Source organism: Pantherophis guttatus, chromosome 2 (genome assembly GCF_059756535.1).
Source record: "Pantherophis guttatus breed Tessera chromosome 2, ASM5975653v1, whole genome shotgun sequence".
In the NCBI taxonomy this organism is placed as follows: Eukaryota; Metazoa; Chordata; class Lepidosauria; order Squamata; family Colubridae; genus Pantherophis; species Pantherophis guttatus.
In genome coordinates, this window is record NC_142064.1 from 110,334,525 (window position 1) to 110,354,385 (window position 19,861).

At 38.3% G+C, this 19,861-nt stretch overlaps 1 protein-coding gene across 18 annotated transcripts in view; it reads right to left on the reverse strand.

The window, feature by feature from the left end:
• Positions 1-19,861, reverse strand: part of DNM2 (dynamin 2) — a 218,497-nt gene that overhangs the window by 81,038 nt on the left and 117,598 nt on the right. For 10 of the 18 annotated variants that reach the window (XM_034437867.3, XM_034437864.3, XM_034437862.3 and 7 more), the window contains exons 9-10: positions 5,983-6,050; positions 4,311-4,449 (exon numbers count right to left, since the gene is read on the reverse strand). The exons of 2 other annotated variants lie outside the window; for them this stretch is intronic. In XM_034437867.3, coding sequence (XP_034293758.1) covers positions 4,311-4,449; positions 5,983-6,050 — 207 coding nt within the window. The remainder of the gene's footprint in view (positions 1-4,310; positions 4,450-5,982; positions 6,051-19,861) is intronic. 6 more of the 18 variants (XM_034437866.3, XM_034437865.3, XM_034437863.3 and 3 more) reach the window with 1 other exon arrangement.

Here is a 19,861-nt window from a genome sequence, read left to right on the forward strand (position 1 = left end):
CCAGCATCGTGGAAAGAAGCAATAATTACATTGATCCCTAAGGAAAATTCCAATTTGACTTATATTAAAAATTATAGGCCGATATCCTTACTGAATTCAGATTACAAACTTTTTATGACAATCATGGCAGACAGATTAAAGAAATTTCTAGAAAATTTTATTCATTCTGACCAAAATGGCTTCCTGCCCAGAAGGCATATAAGGAACAACATTAGGACTATTTTAGACACCATAGAATATTATGAAGTTCATAATGAAAAACAGATGGCATTGTTATTTATCTATGTGCAAAAAGCCTTCAATAATGTCAAATGGGACTTTATATTAGAACAATTAAATTATATGGATTTTGGGGGGAAATTTATAAGAATGTATAAAGCAATTTATTTTAGACAGGAGGCCAAAGTGGTAAACAATGGGGAAACGACGAAGAATTTTCCAATCCAAAAAGGAACAAGACAAGGTTGTCCGCTCTCACCATTATTCTTTATTTTATCATTAGAGACTTTAATCAGAACAATTCGAGAAGGTTTAAAAATAAGAAAAGAAATTTTTTAAAGTACAGGCATTTGTGGACGATCTTGTTTTTATCGAAGAGCCTGTACAATCCGGTGTTAGGCTGATGGAAGTACTGGAGGAATATGGGGAAGTAACGGGCCTAAAAATAAATAAGGAAAAAACGAAAATGATAGTCAAAAATATGACTAAAGAGCAAAAAAAAAGAATTGGAGGGAAAGATAAATATTCAGACTACGAAAAAACTTAGATATTTAGGAATTCAATTGACCGCAAGATGGATCACACTCAAATTATGATAAATTACTGGCACAAATTAGGTCTGATTTGGAAAAATGGGGAAAATTACAGCTATCTTTAATGGGCAGGATAGCCACCATTAAGATGAATGTCCTACTGAAAATGTTGTTTCTATTCCAGTGCATACCAATTCGACTCAAAAAAGTTTTTTTTACTAATTTGGATAGACATATTTCAAAATTCATCTGGCAAGGGAAAAAACCAAGAATTAGATTAAAGTTATTACAAGATGCTAGAGAAAGAGGGGGATTCGGTTTGTCAGATTGGGGAAAATATTATCAGACAGCAGCTTTGGTATGGATAAATGAGTGCATACATCTCAAAAATACAAGACTATTGGTGTTAGACAGCCACGATTTACAGACAGGATGGCATGCTATTTTATGGGAGGAAAAGCATAAAATCCATCAGTACTTCCGAGGCATTATATCAGGATATAATCAGGATATATCAGATATCTATTAGATATCTGGATTAAGACAAAAAGAAGTAATTATATGGAAATTCCCAACTGGCTGTCAATTTTGGAAATGTATACTCATCCAAATTTTACTAAATTGGGGGGGGGGGTGGTTTGTCACCTATAAAGATATTCTGAATGAGAGAGGAGAATTGAAAGCGAGAAACGTTTTAAAGAAAGAAGGAATTGAATTGGAATGGTGGGCATACCTCCAAATACAATCTAAATTTAGCAAAGACAAAATGGAATTGGGTATAAAGCAAGAATTATCACAATTAGATAAGATTTTATTAAGCAGGGAGGGCAAGACCATAACTAAATTATATTGCTATTTATTGGAACGAGACATGATTGAGGAACAAGTCAAAGAAACTATGATAATTTGGAGTAAATATTTTGGGCATAGTATTGATTTGGACAATTGGCAGACTCTCTGGGAAAAAAAATTAAAAATTACATTAGCAACTTCACATAAGGAAAATTTATATAAGATATTTTATAGGTGGCACCCCCCTCCCCCACAAGATTAGCACGAATCAATAAGAGAAATTCTTTGGCATGTTGGAAGTGCGAGGTAGCTTCAGAGAACTTCTATCATATGTGGTGGGAATGCCCAAAGGCAAAGAAATATTGGAATCTGATAAAGAATTGGTTGGGAGAAATTTTGTTAATAAACATAGAAGCCAAACCGGAATTTTTCCTTTTGGGAATGATAGAGGGAAAATAAAGAAAGACATAAATTATCTACTTATAGCATATACTTACAGCAGCACCAACTGAAGAGGAAAAAGTACTAAAATTTTTCAACTGCACAGAAATGGATAGACTCACCTTGGAACTCAAGGATAAAAGCGAAACATTGTACTATAAAATCTGGGCAAAATTCTATTAATGGTTAGATAAAAGGAGGATAGCCGAGACAAATGTGTAGTGTTATACTAAATTATATATGTTATTATAGATAAATATGTATGTGAATTGTATAGATAGGTATATGTAGGTATAGATATGTATAATTGTATAGGAATAAGGTATAAATTACTATTATTATACTATGTTTAAATAATGTATAAGGTGTAAGGAATATACTATTATATTATCATTAGTATATTATGTATTAACTTAAAGTGTTGGAAGATGCTTGGGACCAGTGATGTCATATCTATGTTTTTAATTTTGAACTACTAATAAAAACCTTTTTAAGAAAAAAAAAAAGAAAATATTTGTGGAACATATAAGTGTTTTATATGCAAAGCAAATGGTTTGAACTAAGAAAATTCCAGTACAGTATATAGGCCTTTATATACATGATGGCTGTATCAGTAAAAAAGAGACCTCTTTCAGAAATCAGCACTTCAACTGCATTTCAGTGCCCGCTGTTTGTCCAGAACAAAAGTCCAACAATGATTTTTGGCCATTTAGGTTGAAAGAAATGCCACTACTAAAAAAATAGAACTAGTAACCAATCCCTCTTTGCATTCCTATTTTATCATTCTTATAATCTCTTCTGTCATCTTGCCAGTACCTGTTTTCAGATTAATAATAAGTTATTTCTATAACATAAAAATGTCCTATATTCTACTTTTGGGGAAAGACTTCTGTAATGAGTCCTATGGTATTTTAGTACACGCCAGCTGGACAACTACTACTGTAAAATCCCTGCATGGCATGGGTCCATCTTACTTGAAGAACCATCTCACCCCCTGGAACTGGCCTGCCCCAACTGCACTGGGAGAGGAGGCCTGCTGCGGGTCCCATCAGTCAAGGAATTCCAGCTGGTGGGATTCAGGAAAAGGACCTTCTTTGCCATGGCTCCTGCCCTTTGAAACACCTTATCCCCCGAGTCTGAGATGAGATTGGCTCCCACCCTTCTGACCTTCCACAAGAGCTTGAAGACCTGGCTTGGGGCATCAATGGAGGAGCATCACACTGGAAGTGGTTAATGAATTAAGGGGCAATCCCACCTCCATGCATTCTGCCTCCCTCCCCATCTTTTAACTATAATTTTAATTATGATTTTATTTTTATTGTTATTATTTCCATGTCATTGTTTTATAAATATTTATCTGTTAGGATTTTAATGTTTTAATGCTATAAGCTTCCCAGAGTTGTTTCGATACCAGATAGGCAGCAAATAAATTTAACAGACTAACAGACTGACTGACTGACAGACAGACAGACAGACAGACAGCCGGAGATCCTGTTGCATTTGACTAAGTGGGACTTGAAGGACCTTGGACAGCAAGTGCTGGCTTCTTCACAGTGTATCAACAAAAGCTCAATTCCTCAGTCAGAAATAGATTTAATCTATCACGTATAGCACTGCAAAGTCAAGCAATGTAAACCACTCTTCACAGAGTGTTCTTCACTCTTTGCTAATTATAAAAAATAACAAGAAGATACACAGATAATGAGATCCTGAAATCTTGGTTTGGACAGCCTGCTTGAATCCAAAAATATAATCATAGAGAAGTCAGTTTCCTGACAAATCAGGTTTTAAATACATGGCCAAGCCAATTATACTGGAATAATGGAATTCCTATTTGAAGGAGACTTTTAGATCAGAGACAGCGCATTACTTCAGCCAATGTAGTTAAGGTTAAACTGCTAAAACAACTTTAGCTTTATTGGCCCTGTTGCTATGAAAAAAATTCAGAGAGAGTGGTTGAAATGGCAGATCAAGAAGCCATGCACTTAATAGAAAGCCAGGATCCAAGAAGAAATCTGCTCACTAGTTTGAACAACCTCCAGACAGCTTACAAATGCTTCTGTTTGAGATCAAAAGATGAAAACAAGAGGGAGCTAGGGCTTACTGAAATGTGATGCCAAGATTGTTGTCTGGACCACATAAAGCCATATTTAAGCATTTTATAAAAATATAGGAAACAGGCAATCTCAACTTTAGCGAATCAAGATTTTAGAAGTTTGCAGCAATTCCTGGAGGTTGTATTTGGTAAGTTGGGAAAAATAGAATAGTAGAGTTTTAGGTTTTCCCAACTCAGTCAAGTAAGAGCTACAATAGCCAGTTCAATACCTTACTGGTACACTGCCTAACTGTATTGATTAATTCCTGAATAACCAAGTCGACACACTTCAAACAAGGCTCTTTCAGCTTCACCACCTGCTTTTTCACAATAGCTTCAAATGCCAAGTCTGGTGTGAACAGTCCCGTCCTATATCAACACAAGGAGGACAGAAGAGCATAAACACAGCAGAGAAAAAATAAGTGGGGAGGGGGAAAAAAGAGGTTTAAAGATGGGCAACATTCTAGAACACAATACCCTCCCGTAGCAAGACAGCTTTTCTGTGGCAACAAACCTCTCCTTTTGCTAGTAATGTTAGTTAAATAATATAGGGATGGAACAAGGACTTCAGAAAATAAAGATTATTATAGAAAGAGATAAGAACAGTTATATTTGTTGTTAAAGGTATTTTACAAATTGAGTTTCTAATATGCTTGTTCATAATGCTTTTATAATATCTTTGAATATAAAAAAGGAAATGCCAACATTATGTATTTTAGGAGAATTTTTTTTCCTTTACTAACTAGTTATCAGAGAATTAGAATGTGGAAGTGTGAAAAACAGCTAGCTACAAAATAGATCACAATGGATACTCTTGTTGGATAAGAGAAAAAACTGTTCTGGAAGCAATGGATTTTGCTCGCTGTTGCCCCCAAAGTAGCTACGAATAATAGGAAATAGTAACTTACCTTTCTTGTGTAATAGCAAGAATCACCTAACCTATATATCCCAACTATAGCTTATTCTTTTAAAAAATCATTCCAGAGTAGCAATCTATAAATACAAACCAATATGATCTCAACAATCAACATACTTTACTGTCAGTTACATCTTCATTTGCAGTATAAACAAAATAAAAAAATTCTAGATGGGAGGGAATCATCACATAAATGCTGTGCCATTCCCCTTGCCCTCAGGTTATAGCAGAAATAAAAAACTTCTCAGTAGATTTACAATCTGATGTCCTAAGCTTTTTTCACCCTCACCTCTAGCTGAAATTAATTAACAGGAAGTAGTTGTAGTTTAGGTTTGTGAATCTCTAGTCATGCCAATCATTAGTTTGGTCTGGTGGTTTAAAGCACCAGGCCAGTGGCCAAGCAGAACAATAGGCAGGAAAGCTGGCTGGCCTTAGGCAGGAAAGCTGGCTGGATAACTCTGGGCCAGTCTCCCTCTCTCAGCCTAATAATGTTTTGGGGTTTTTTTGCTTTAATTTATATGCCGCCCTTCTCCGGCGACTCAGGGCGGCTTACAATGCGTTAAGCAATAGCCTTCATACTTTTGTATATTTATACAAAGTCAGCTTATTGCCCCCACAATCTGGGTCCTCATTTCACCTACCTTTGAAAGGATGGAAGGCTGAGTCAACCTTGAGCCTGGTGAGATTTGAACTTGCAGTAATTGCAAACAGCAGATGTTAATAACAGTGCTTTAGTCCACTGTACTACAGGCTCTGTTCAATGTTGCTCACTGCTTTGAATTATTTATAAAAATAATAAAAGTGGGATAAAAATAAATAATGTTTCAGCACAACATTCTCATCAACATTTTTCTTGATTTCAAGATAATAGGAAACATTTTCAGTAGCAAGCAGCTTCCCAAACTATCAGCTGCTTTGGATGCCCCACATAAGTATCATTATATACATTTTATGCCATGTACATTCAATTCAGTCTGAATACTTGCCTTATACCATGGATGTTTTTGATTGCATAGCTGATTTCACGTCGCAAATCTTTCTCATCAAACTCCATCTAAAGAAAAATGCTGATATTTAACAAAAAGACTTCTTTTTCTTCCATGTCTAGACCTTTTCCAAAAATATCTGCATTTATGTGGTCATGATTGACAGCCATTTTATAGTGCAAATATCTATGTCAAGATGCAAGATCTGAGGATATAATAAGCAAGAGCAAGGTGCTCACCATAATAACCAGTGGAAGAAGAAACTGGTAGCTCCTCTCATCCAATCTCAGGGATTAATTCTGTTTCCATCTAGTGGGAGGAGGGCCACTGAATTTCACTGTACACTTTAGCATCTATATACCCTACTCTTTAGTCAATATTCAAGTCATAGCAACAATGATGCTGTCTATTAATAATTACTCTCCAGATTTCCTGGCATAGGATGGAGAATCCATATTATGACATGACATTTGAAAGTTGGACAGCCTAAGTGTAAGGAAGCATATTATGCATCCATTCTTCAAAACAGAGTTTAGAAAATTTATCTGGATCAATAGATAAAATCTTCAACATATAGTTCAATGCTTTAATTACTAGATGACTTCATATTATTACTTCTTGAATTGGTGTCAAGTTATCCACTCCCAAGATGAAGTTCAAAAAAATGGACTGTCTGTTCTAAAAAGGGGACATTTACATATCCCAACAATTGCACACCATATCTGACTAATAAGCTAAGGATAGTAGTAAGAGCCCACAGAATTGCTTAAAAATTAGAATCAGGTGGGAAGGTGGATACAAGCTAAGCAAAATATTCTTTTAGCAATAGCAATAACACTTAGACTTATATACCGCTTTACAATGCTTTGCAGCCCTCTCTAAGTGGTTTACAGACTCAACATATTGCCCCCAACAATTTGGGTCCTCATTTTACCCACCTCAGAAGGATGGAAGGCTGAGTCAACCTTGAGCCTGATGAGATTTGAACTGCCAAATTATAGGCAGCCGGCAGGTAGCAGAAGTAGCCTGCAGTACTGCACTCTAACCACTGCACCACTGTGGCTCATATTTTATTTATGAAGTTCTATTTAATTTCCGACAATGCAACATTTCATATTTAAATAAGAGCTAATCTAACAATAGCTAGATCCAATATCTATAAAACATAGATAAAATAATTTAGCACAGGTCTTCAAAATTTGAAAAGGCACTATTGCTATTTCCACTCTAGTTCAGAGTCAACAACTTACAGCCTGTGAGCCAGATTTGGAGTGACACCTGTTTTCATGAGCTAAGAATGGATGGATGAGTGGGTGATGCCACCCACTCATCCATCCATTCTTAGCTCATGAGAGCTTATGGCATCATCAGAGTTTCTGGGGCAAGGAACAGGGCCAAGCATCTTAGCTATAATAGCCTAGCAGTGATCTCCTTGCTGGAAGGTTGGTGGAATCCAATGGCTTAAAGACTTCCAGGCACTCCCGTGGATGAAAAGAAAGATGCAGGATTATACAAAAAATTCCCAATTGCCACTCTAGGTTAACATTTAGTCTGTTGGCTTATTGTCATTGTAATAATTCTATGTTTTTGAACACTATATGTTATATATGTATTAGTTTTAGAAAAAGGTACTATAATTTGCAAAATTTCTCAACAACCAAAAGTCTTCAGAACATGAAAGTTTGTGATAAGATTTTTATCAGGAAGGAAAGCATGCAAAACCCAACTGCTGTTACATCTGCAATCAGCATCTACATTTTTTTTTAAAATTTGATTTATATGCCGCCCTTCTCCGGAGACTCAGGGCGGCTTACAATGCGTTAAGCAATAGCCTTCATACTTTTGTATATTTATACAAAGTCAGCTTATTGCCCCCACAAACTGGGTCCTCATTTAACCTACCTTAGAAAGGATGGAAGGCTGAGTCAACCTTGAGCCTGGTAAGATTCGAACCTGCAGAAATTGCAGGCAGTTGTGTTAATAACAGGGTGCATTAAACCACTGTACTACCAAGGCTCCCTTAAAGAATCTTGAATTTGAAGAATCTTGTTTGAGGATTGTAAGGTTGATATTCCAAGAAGGATAAAGTTATGTATAGTTCCATATTACATATAAGCCTATTCAAAGTCATGGAATCTATAGCAATCCACCCTTACAATTCTATTGCAATTCAGTGCATATATATTGCTATAAAGCTATAACTGTTGATTGTTACCTAGTTATATTATTGTGTCACAGAAGAGAATAGCATGTGTACAATTGTGCAATTTCATGGATTGCTTAGTGCTCTCTCTCAAAAATCTTGTTTCGATGTTAATTACTTTGATTTAAAAAATAATTGCAGGATGCCACCTGATGTTTTTGCCTCCATTGTGATATTGTATTCCCTGCTGTAACATATTACAAAGAGAGTTCTGAATGCCAACATTTCTGGCTGCCAAAAAGTAAAGTGTCAGGTCTGTCCCAACTGGAAGTTTAGGAAAGAAAGACCCTCAACTCCATTTTTCAGTGAAGGTATACTTTTACTAAAGCCAAGTGGTTGTAGCATAAGCAAAATCAGATCTGAGGATTCCCATGTAAAACTGGTATTTTTCCCTTCTCCCAGGCCCTCTTCCCTTGGTCATCTTGTTAGCGTCCAATAAGGTTCAAATTAGTTGCTTTGGTAACAGTTCTAAAGTTTGGTGCCTCTCTGGTGGAAGTTGGCATTCCGTTCCCATGGATTGTTCAACCATTGCCCTTGTTAGCAGTTCTGGTTCCTGTCATTCCCCCCTCCCTGTATCCCTCTATCCCAGTGATGGTGAACCTTTTAAAGACCGAGTGCCCAAACTACAACCCAAAACCCACTTATTTATCGCAAAGTGCCAACATGGAAATTTAACCTGAATAATGAGGTTTTACTACCTAAAATAGTGATAAACAATGCAGAGTTCAGCTAATTGTTCTAAGAAAAATGTGATCAATGCACTTTTATGCTTCTTCATTTTTTCCTGTTTTTGAACTATTACATTTAGCAACAATAAAAAAGAAAAACTTTTGTAATATCATCTTTCTTTCTCTCCCCCTCTCTCTCCCGCTCTTTCTCTCTCTCTTTCCCTCCCTCTCTCTCTTTCTCCCATCTCTTTCTCTTTCCCTCCCAGAAAGGGAAAGGGAAATGCAGAAAACCGCCCAGCAGCCCAGTTTCATGTGACCCACTCCCTCCTCAATCAGGGAGCAAGGGAAGACCTTTGCAGGGCAGAGCTGAGGATTTTGTACAGTTTCTGCATGATAAAATCGCTCAGATCCGGATCGAATTGGACTCTGACTGGGCAGAATCCAATCGGGAGACTAGGGTGGGTCTTGAGAATAATATCTGGATTGAGTTTAACCCTATTTCTGTCAAGGAAGTGGACAGGATTGTGGGCAAACTTAGTTCCTCCACTTGCTTATTAGACCCTTGTCCCTCCTGGTTGGTTTCGGCTGGCAGAGAGGTGACTAGAGACTGGATCCAGGCAATTGTCAACGCTTCGTTGAGAGAGGGGAACTTCCCCGCCTCTCTTAAGGAGGCGGTGGTTCGACCTCTCCTCAAGAAGCCTTCCCTGGATCCAGATTCACTTAATAACTATCGTCCCGTCTCCAACCTTCGCTTCATTGCGAAGGTTGTTGAGACTATAGTGGCTCAACAGCTCCCACAATTCCTGGAAGAAACGGAATACCTTGACCCGTATCAATCAGGCTTCCGACACGGTCACAGCACGGAAATGGCATTGGTCGCTCTGGTGAATGATCTCTGGCGGGCTCAGGATGGGGGTTGTTCCTCCATCCTGGTCCTACTTGACCTCTCAGCGGCTTTTGGTACCATCGACCATGGTATCCTACTACAGCGACTTGTGGGGTTAGGGGTGGGAGGCACTGTCTTACGGTGGTTTTCCTCCTACCTCTCGGGTCACTTTCAGTTTGTTTGGGCGGGAGGGCAGAGATCCACCCCGAGGCCCCTTAATTGTGGGGTGCCTCAGGGGTCGGTTCTCTCTCCCCTGCTCTTTAACATCTATATGAAGCCACTGGGTGAGATCATTCGTGGCTTTGGGGTGAGATATCATCAATATGCTGATGATACCCAATTATACATCTCCACCCCAGACCACCCCAGAGATGCCCTTTCCGTGATGTCCCGTTGCCTGGAGGAGGTACGGGCCTGGATGGGCAGAAACAGACTCAAACTCAATCCCTCTGAGTGGCTGTGGATGCCGGCATCTCGGGTTTCAGAGGCTCCATCACTTTTGATAGATGGGGAAAAACTTGCACCCGTTGATAGGGCTCGCAACTTAGATGTCCTCCTGGATGCTCGGCTATCCCTAGAAGACCATCTAACGGCCGTGACCAGGGGGGCCTTCGCACAGGTTCGCCTGGTGCACCAGTTGCGCCCTTTCCTGGACCGAGATGACCTTCGCACAGTCACTCATGCCCTGGTTACTTCCCGCTTGGATTACTGCAATTCCCTCTACATGGGCCTGCCCCTGAGATGCACCCGGAGACTCCAGCTGATCCAGAATGCAGCTGAATGGGTTGTTATGGGAGCCCCTTGTTACTCCCATATAACACCCCTCCTGCGTGAGCTGCACTGGTTACCAGTGGTTCTCCGGGTCCGCTTCAAGGTTCTAGTCCTCACCTATAAGGCCCTTCATGACTTAGGTCCGGGATATCTGCATGACCTTCTCCTGCCTGCCTCTCACCATCCTGTTCGCTCACATAGGGCCGCTCTCCTCAGGGTTCCGATGGTGAGCCAATGTCGTCTTGCTATGCCCAGGGGTAGGGCGTTCTCTGTGGGTGCTCCCACCCTCTGGAATGAATTACCTACTGAGCTCCGGACAGCTCCTGATCTCCGCTCCTTCCGTTGGGATTTGAAGACTTGGCTTTTCAAACAAATAGGCTGAGACTGATTCCGGGCTTTATTATTTACTACTAATTAATTATTTGGATTAAATTATGATTTTATTGTACTTGTTTCTTAACCTGTGTTAGCTGCCCTGAGTCCTTCGGGAGAATGGCGGCATATAAATACATGTAATAAATAAATAAATTTATAGTTGGAAGTTTTGTCTGCTTACAGGTTTGTGGAAGTATTTTTCTCCAGACCGTAGATTAAAGGTCATTTGAGGCAAAATTTGGAGCCAATCCAACCACCAATCAGCTGCTCATGCTAAATCAGGTTTGCTGCAAGGAGGCAAATTGCTGGGAGGCAGAGGCCGAAGGGGTGGGTGGGGCTTCGGCAACATTCTCTCTATAAGACGCACAGACATTTCCACCCACTTTTGGGGGAGAAAAAAGCGTATCTTATAGACTGAAAAATACAGTAGTTGTTTTGGTATCAGTTCTAAAGTTTGGTGCCTCTTTGATGGGTGTTCGCATTTCATTCCCATGTTTGTGTCCTTGGATCATTCAACCATTGTCTCTGGTTGGCACTTCTGGTTCCTGTTATGCCCCCTCCCTGTATCCCTCTACCCCTCCCCATACATTGTGGCAGGCTGCCATCAAATCGAAGCGGATCTGATGTAAAGTATTTCTTCACACTATGTTTATGTATTTCCTCACATTGATCTCAAAAAATAAGTACATGCCTTACTTGGAAACATGAAATGTTGTACTTACCTCAACCTGTGCACCAGGCCGTGTGACTGGCTGACTAGTGCATGCACATGTTTGCGTGCACACAGGCCCACTAGCTTGAGTGTCACAAGGGCTCAGGGCTCTACTTGCATGAGCATCGTGGACACTTGCAGCCCCACTCGCATGAGCAATGAGTGATTGTGTGCGCACATGCAGGCACCTTCCCCCTCTCCCCCATACTCAGGGCCACCAACCCAGAAAGGTTGGGGAACTCTGCTCTAAAGCACAGAGTGGTTATCTAACAAAACACTTAAGGAAGCAGCTCTCCATATCAATTGGCTTGTGTGTCAAGCATGGGAAAATCAGGAAGTCCAGGCAGCTCAAAGAAATATAAAGATTTACTGCAAGTTTATGTTCTCTACAAGAATCTGAACTAACAAATAGGTGATAGATAAAAGTCAGTGGAATTCAAGGTGGGCTACACTTATTTATTTATTTATTTATTTATTTATTTATTTATTTATTTATTTATTTATTATTTATTTATTTATTTATTTATTTATTTATTTATTTATTTTTATACTGCCCTTCTCCCGAAGGACACAGGGCAGTGCACAGCCAAAGATAAAAACAAATACATATATAAAATTTAAAAACCATTTAAAAACATATTAAATAATTTGGCCCCAACCAAAACAAACAAAAACAACCCATTAAAATTAATGTTTAGGCCAACCCAGCTTGTTGGAACAATAACATCTTGAGGGCACGGCAAAAGGTGCACAAGTCAGGGATCATCCGTATCTCTGGGGGCAATTTGTTCCAGAGGGTGAGTGCCCTCACAGAGAAGGCTCTCCTCCTGGGTGTCGCCAGTCGACATTGTTTGATCGACGATACCCTGAGGAGTCCCTCTCTGTGGGAGCGCACTGGCCGGTGGGAGGCTATCGGTAGCAGAAGGCGATCTCTTAAGTACCCAGGTCCTAAGCCATGGAGCGCTTTAAAGATGGTAACCAACACTTGAATCGCACCCAGAGACCACCAGGAGCCAGTGCAGCTCGCGCAGGAGTGGTGTTACATGGGAGCGCCGTGTCGCTCCCATAATCACCTGCGCGGCCGCATTCTGGACCAGTTGGAGCCTCTGGGTGCTCTTCAAGGGGAGCACTATAGTAGTCCAGCCAGGAGGTGACGAGGGCATGAGTGACCGTGCGTAAGGAGCCCCGATCCAGAAAGGGACGCAGCTGGTAAATCAGGCGAACCTGATAAAAAGCCCCACTGGCCACAGCTGTCACATGATCTTCAAGAGACAGCCGCGTATCCAGGAGAACACCCAAGTTACGAGACCTCTCTGCGGGGGCTAAGATCTCACCCCCAATAGTCAGCGATGGAACCAGCTGGCTATAACGGGACGCCGGAAACCACAGTCACTCGGTCTTGGAGGGGTTGAGTCTGAGCCTCTTTCTCCCCATCCAGATCCACTTAGATCTTTGTGGGCATGAAGGGACTCAAAACCTCTCTCTCAGGCTCAGCCTGGTAATTTCCTACATTGTATCTTCACCATAGTTACTTCTGCCATCTTCTGATTTATTTTTTTTAATATCTCAGTCTAATCTACGGGATTTCCAAATGGTTTCCCCTCTACATACTCAGTCCAATTTTGCTTTAATCCAAGGATTTTACCAGCAATAGAGTATGTAATAGCAGAGGTGGCAGTTTTTTTAACATGCAAGCTGGTATTTTCTCTACCATTTAGTCTATGCTAAGTTTATACTACAGTATACCCAAGTATTACTACTTCATTATTTTAAAAAAATACTATTGTATTCTAACACATTAGACTTTAAATATAATTCCATAGTGACTACACCCCTTCATGGATGTCATGGCACATGGGCTTACATAGCTCAATGAAGCTAGGAGTTATGCCATGCAGGGCTACCCAACAGGGACAGGACATAGTGGAGAGTTCTGACAAAAAGTGGTCCACGGGAAAAGGAAATGGTAACCCACTCCAGTATTTTTGACAAGAAATTCTTGCCATAGACTGTATCAAAATGCTAATAGTTATTACTCCAGAAGATGAGCCCATCAGATCTGAAGGTATCTCATATGCTACTGGGGAAGAGCAGAGGACAATTACAAGTAGCTCCAGAAAGGATGAAGCCAAAGCCAAAAGGGTGCTTAGCTGTGGATATGTCTGGTGGTGAAAGGAAAGTCTGATGTTGTAAAGAACAATATTGTATAGGAACCTCAAATTTTATAAATCAAGGTAAGCTAGATGTGGTCAAACATGAAATGGCAAGATTGAACATTGACATTATGGGTATCAGTGAACTAAAATTGATGAGAAGGGATGAATTTAATTCAGATTATCATTATATCTATTACTCTGGGCAAGAATCCCTTAGAAAAAATGGAGTAGCCATCGTAGTCAATAAAGAGTGGAAAAAGCAGTAGCGGGTACAATCTCAAAATACAACAGAATGATCTTGGTTTGAATCTAAGGCAAACCATTCAACATCACAATAATCCAAGTCTATGCCCAATCACTGATCCTGAAGAGGCTGAAGTTGACCAGTTCTATGAAGACCTACAACACCTTCAAGAACATTTTTTAAAAAGTGGACTTCCAGAGGCGACGTTATTGTGGGGAGGGTGAGGAAACGGGGCGCCATTTCTGGAACCCAAAAACTCTCTGTTAGAAGCCCTTTCAGGGCATTCTTGATCCTGTAGGGATCGGGAAACAAAAGGGGAAGCTCCGAAGCTCCCGGGTGACATGCTATCGCCAGGAAGGACAAAGGACAAATCCCTTTAAAGCTGGTGGAGAGGAAGTCAGCCTTTAAGGCGGATAGGAGCGATGGCGGCCGTGTAGAGGGAAGCAAAGAGTGAAGACAGCAGTTTCAAGTGGCAGATCGAAATAGACCCAGAAGGAGGAATCGGAAAATACGGAGAAGCACGGAGTAAGGTGGGCGCAAAAAAGACAGACTAACAAGCAGCGGTGGATTAAAGGGGAAGCGCAGCAGGAGAGAAAAGGGAACAGCACGAGGGAAGGAGGATCCCAAGGAGTGAGTCAGCAGAATCGGAGGAGTGACAGAGTTAAGATCCCGAGACGGAGACAGAGAGAATTGGAGATGGCGAAAAACCGGAGAAACTAAATAATTCTAAAAGGTAAAGAAGAAATTAAGGAACTTTTGAAAAATTTGTGGGGCTTAAAGTGTCATTGGTGACTGTAACGGACTTAAGGAGAGAGACTAAGACTGGAAAGAGGACTGACGTTATTGCACGATAGAAAATAACCACAATTACAACTAGAAGCAAGATTGGAGAAGGGAAGAAGCATCAAACAACAACAAAGAAAGAATAAAACATATACTTTTATTCCTATATACAAAAATATATACATAAACAGTAAAGTAAGGGGGGGGAGGGATTGTATTACAGTTATAATTATTTATTGCATTGTGAATTTATAAAGTTTGAAAAGGCGGAATGTTATAGAGGATAAGGAATTAAAGAAGAAAAGATACTTATTAATTTTATAATTACAGAATATAAAAGAAAAGAAAAGTAAATTAACTATAACTACATTGATTGAAAATATTATAAAGTAATAATTGATAATTTGCAAGATAATAATTAATTATACTGTGATGTTGTTAGAGTATCATAGAGCTATACTATAGTATATATTTGCATAAATAGATAAATTGAGAATAACTGGAAACATATATAAGATAAAGATAAAGGTGTGTGTATCTAAAATTGTATTGAATAAGCAAAAGGTAGAGAAAAAAGTATAAATATATCCCCCCCCCAAAAAAAAACCAGGGGGAGAAAGATCAATGATTAATATTTATATGTTAGTGTGGGAAAATTTCACACGAGCATTAAAAATGCCAACTATAACCACTATAGCGAAAACAGGAAAAAAAACCAACTGTAAATCCTACAACAACAGTGGCATCATCACTACAGCAAAAAACAATAGACAACATGATAGGAAAAGAAAAAGAAAAGCCGGAAATGACACTAAATGCTATGCATAATATGTTTCAAATGATTCAAGAAACGCTATTAAAAACACAAGAAAAAATGGTGGATAATCACGAAGAAATGAGAATGTTTCATGCAGAAATTAAAAACAAAATAGGAGAAGTAAAAGAGGACATTAAAAATATGAATGATAAAATTGGGGATATCCAACAAACAATAACAGAAAACGAACAAAGAATTAAAAAAGCAGAAACAAAAATAGACCAAGTAGAGACAAAAGTGGAGGCAATGGAGCAAAAAGCTTTTCAACCAAATAAGGAATTGTCTGACTCAATAGTGATGCTTGACATGGAGAAAGCTTCATACTTCTTGTGCTTTCAAAATAATAATAGAAGAAAAAGATGAAGATCTGGGAGAAAAAATGGCGGAGATAGTGTCAGAAATAATACAAAGAGACAAGTCAGAAATAAAAGGACAGTTGGACGAAATATACCGGGTACATTCTAATTACATAAGAAGACACCGATTGGCAAGGGAAGTACATGTTAGATTCTCAAAACGAACAATTACAGATGAAGTATACAGAAAATCAAGAGAAGAAACTTTGACATATAAGGGTAAAGAAATCATAATTTTAAAACAAATACCTCAAAGAATTAGAAACCAACGCCAACAATACCAGTTCTTAACAACCCAACTGATCAGATATAAAATAATGTTTAGATGGCTAACACCGGATGGGATCTTAATCACATGGCAAGACAAAAAGTGTAGAGAAAGCAAGAGAAAGCAAGAGAATTCTATAACCTGCATTTTACACAGGAAGAGGAACAAGAAAGTAAAGAAGAAACAGAAAGTACAAGGAGGACGAGCAAATAGAAGAAGCGGAGCAAGAGAGAGAAGTAAGAAAGAGTCAAGAAAAAGAACGAGAGGAAAGAGAAGGTGCGAAAGCAAAAAGACGGATGGAGACAAGACACACCAAAAAACAGATACACTAGACAATGGAAGAGGCAATTAAACTTCTCTCGGTAAACATAAATGGATTAAACGCACCAAAGAAAAGAACGCAAACATTTACAAAACTATGAAAATTAGAAGCAGATGTGATATGCCTCTAGAATTGAAATTAATATATGCAGACGAGGAAGGAAGAACTGTGATGGTCGAGTTAGAAGTAGAAAAGAAAAAATCACTATTAGTAGTAATATATGCCCTAACCAAAATCAACAGGAATTTTTTAAAGGAATACACAAAAAATATTAGAATTAGAATATGAAAATATCTGCCTAATTGAAGATTATAACGCTATAGTAGATGCCAAAAAAGATTACAAAAGTGGTAAGAAAAATTAAAAAAAGAAACACTTCCAAAAGAATTCTTCAATATGGCCGCAGAAATAAATCTGAGATATGTTTGGAGGGAAACACATGAACATGAGAATCAATATACATTTTATTCTCATCCACACCAATCCTGATCTAGAATCAATATGGCTTGGATGACAGTGGATATTAGGACGGGGTAGAAACAATAGAGATAGGAGTAAATGGGCAGATCACAGCCCAATACTCATAAAATGGAAGAGGGAAAAAAGATTTAGGAGATGGACAATGAATCAAAAAATATGTAAAGAAAAAGGATTTAAACAAATGCTAGAAAAGGAATTAGAATCTTTTTTAAAGATAAATAAAAGAGGATACTTCCTTACAGAATATTTGGGATACAACAAAAGCATACATAAAAGGACTGACGATTGCATATATAGGGAAGAAAAACAAAGAGAAGAGACAACAGCTAGACAAACTATATGAAGAATTAAAAAACACAGAATATAAACTACAAAAAGATCCCCAAAATAAAAAAATAAAAGAGGAATGGAATATAATCAAACATAAATTAAATTTGACAAATCAAAAAGAAATAGCCCAGAAAAGAAAAATGGCAAAACAAAACTATTTTGAGTTTGCGAATAAAACAGGCAGATGGTTGGCATATAAATTGAAAAAAGAAAAAGATAAAAGAATGATATACCAACTTAGAGACGAAAAGGGGGAAATTCAATATAGAAGGGAAGCTAAAAAGGAAATTATTCAGACCTTTTCAAATTTATATAAACAAGAAGAAGTAGAGGGGGAAAAAGTAAAACAATATATAGAAGGATCAGAAATTGCAACAATCACAGAAGAACAAAGAGAAATATTAAACGGACCGATAACTAAACTTAAATTTGAATTGGCACTGAAAAAACAAAAAAACAATAAAACATCAGGGCCAGACGGGCTACCGGTGGAATTATACAAAAACGTACAGGAAATATTGGGAGAAACCATGTTAGAACTATATAATGAGGCTTTGGAGAAGGCAAATATTCCGACAACCTGGACAGAGGCAATAATTACTATCATACCCAAAGAAGATATAGACCACCAGTTATTTCAAAATTACAGACCAATCTCCTTGCTAAATACAGATTACAAGATATTTGCAGTAATTATAGCTGAAAGAATTTAAAAAGTATTAAATAATCATATACACTCGGACCAAAATGGATTTCTGCCAGGCCGACAAATCAAGAATAATATGAGAATATATAATAAACACATTAGAGTATTACGAATCACACCCGTAAAAACAAGCTGCACTGGTTTTCCTTGATGCCCAAAAAGCATTCGATAATCTAAATTGGAAATTTCTAATGGGGCAACTAAACATTATGCAGTTCGGGACAAAATTTGAAAAAATCATAGGGGAAATTTATACAAAACAAACAGCAAAAATAATTATGAATGATGAATTCGGCATAACAAAAGGAATTAGGCAGGGATGCTCACTCTCTCCACTATTGTATATCTTAACATTGGAGATCCTTTTAAAAAAGGTCAGGAAAGACCAAGAAATTTAAGGGCTAAGGATAAGGAGAGAAGAATGCAAGGTTCAGGCCTTTGCTGACAATCTTGTGTTTATAGTAGAAGAACCACTAGAGTCAGCACCAAAACTGTTTAAGAAATTAGAAGAATTTGGAGAAGTGGCAGGATTAAAAATAAATCAAAATTAATCAAAATTAATAACAAAAAATCTCTCAAAGGAACAAGAAAAAGAGTTGGAGAACATTATACAAATTCAAACAACTAAGAAAATAAAATACCTAGGGATTTGGCTATCGGCAAGAGGTTCGGCAATAAAAGAAAACAATTACATACCTATTTCAAAAGACATATAATAAGGAATGCGCTACTACAAACCTGGTTAAAAATTAAAAAACAGCACTACACGAAAATACCGATCTGGCTCTCACCATTAGAAGCAGTAAGACATCCAAATTTAACATCATCATAGGGGAATTGGAACCCTAAGGTAGGAAGTCAAAGGATGACTGGAATAACAGGCAAATTTGGCCTTGGGAGTACTAAATGAACCAGGCAAAGACTAACAGAATTTTGTCAAGAGAATCATAGCAAAAACTCTTTTCCAACAACCCAAGAGGCGATTCTACACATGAGTATCACCAGATGGTCAATACCGAAATCATATTGATTATATGCATTGCAGCCAAAGAGTGCCTGAAGAACTATGGATAACATTGTTGATAACATTGTGCAGGAGGTAATAACTGAAATCATCCCAAAGACAAGGAAGTGCAAGAAAGCAAAATGTCTGATGAGGCTTTATAAGTAGCTGAGGAAAAAAGGAAAGCAAAAGGCAAGGGATAAAGGGAAAGATATATCCAACTGAATGCAGATTTTCAGAGAATAGCAAGGAGAGATAAGAAAGCCTCCTTAAATGAAAAATGCAAAGAAACAGAGGACAACAATATAATGGGAAAGATTAGTGATCACTTCCAGAAAAAATTGAGATCTCAAGGGAACGTTTTGGGCAAAGATGAACACAATAAAGGACAAAAATGGTATGGACCTAACAGAAGAGATTAAAAAGAGGTAAGAATACACAGAAAAACTATGCAAGAAAATCATCCAAGAAAATCATCCCTGATAACCACAATGGTGTGATTGCTGACCTCAAGCCAGACATCCTGGAGTGCAAAGTCAAGTGGACCTTAGGAAGCATTACCAACAACAAAGCTAGCGGAGATGAACGGTATTCCAGGTGAGCTATTTAAAATCTTAAAAGATGATGCTGTTAAAATGCTGCATTCAATATGCCACCAAATTTGGAAAGCTCAACAATGGCCACAGGATTGGAAAATGTCAGTTTATGTTCCAATCCCAAAGAAGGGCAATGCCAAACAATGTTCAAATATCTTACAATTGCACTCATTTCACATGCTAGCAAGGTTATATTCAAAATC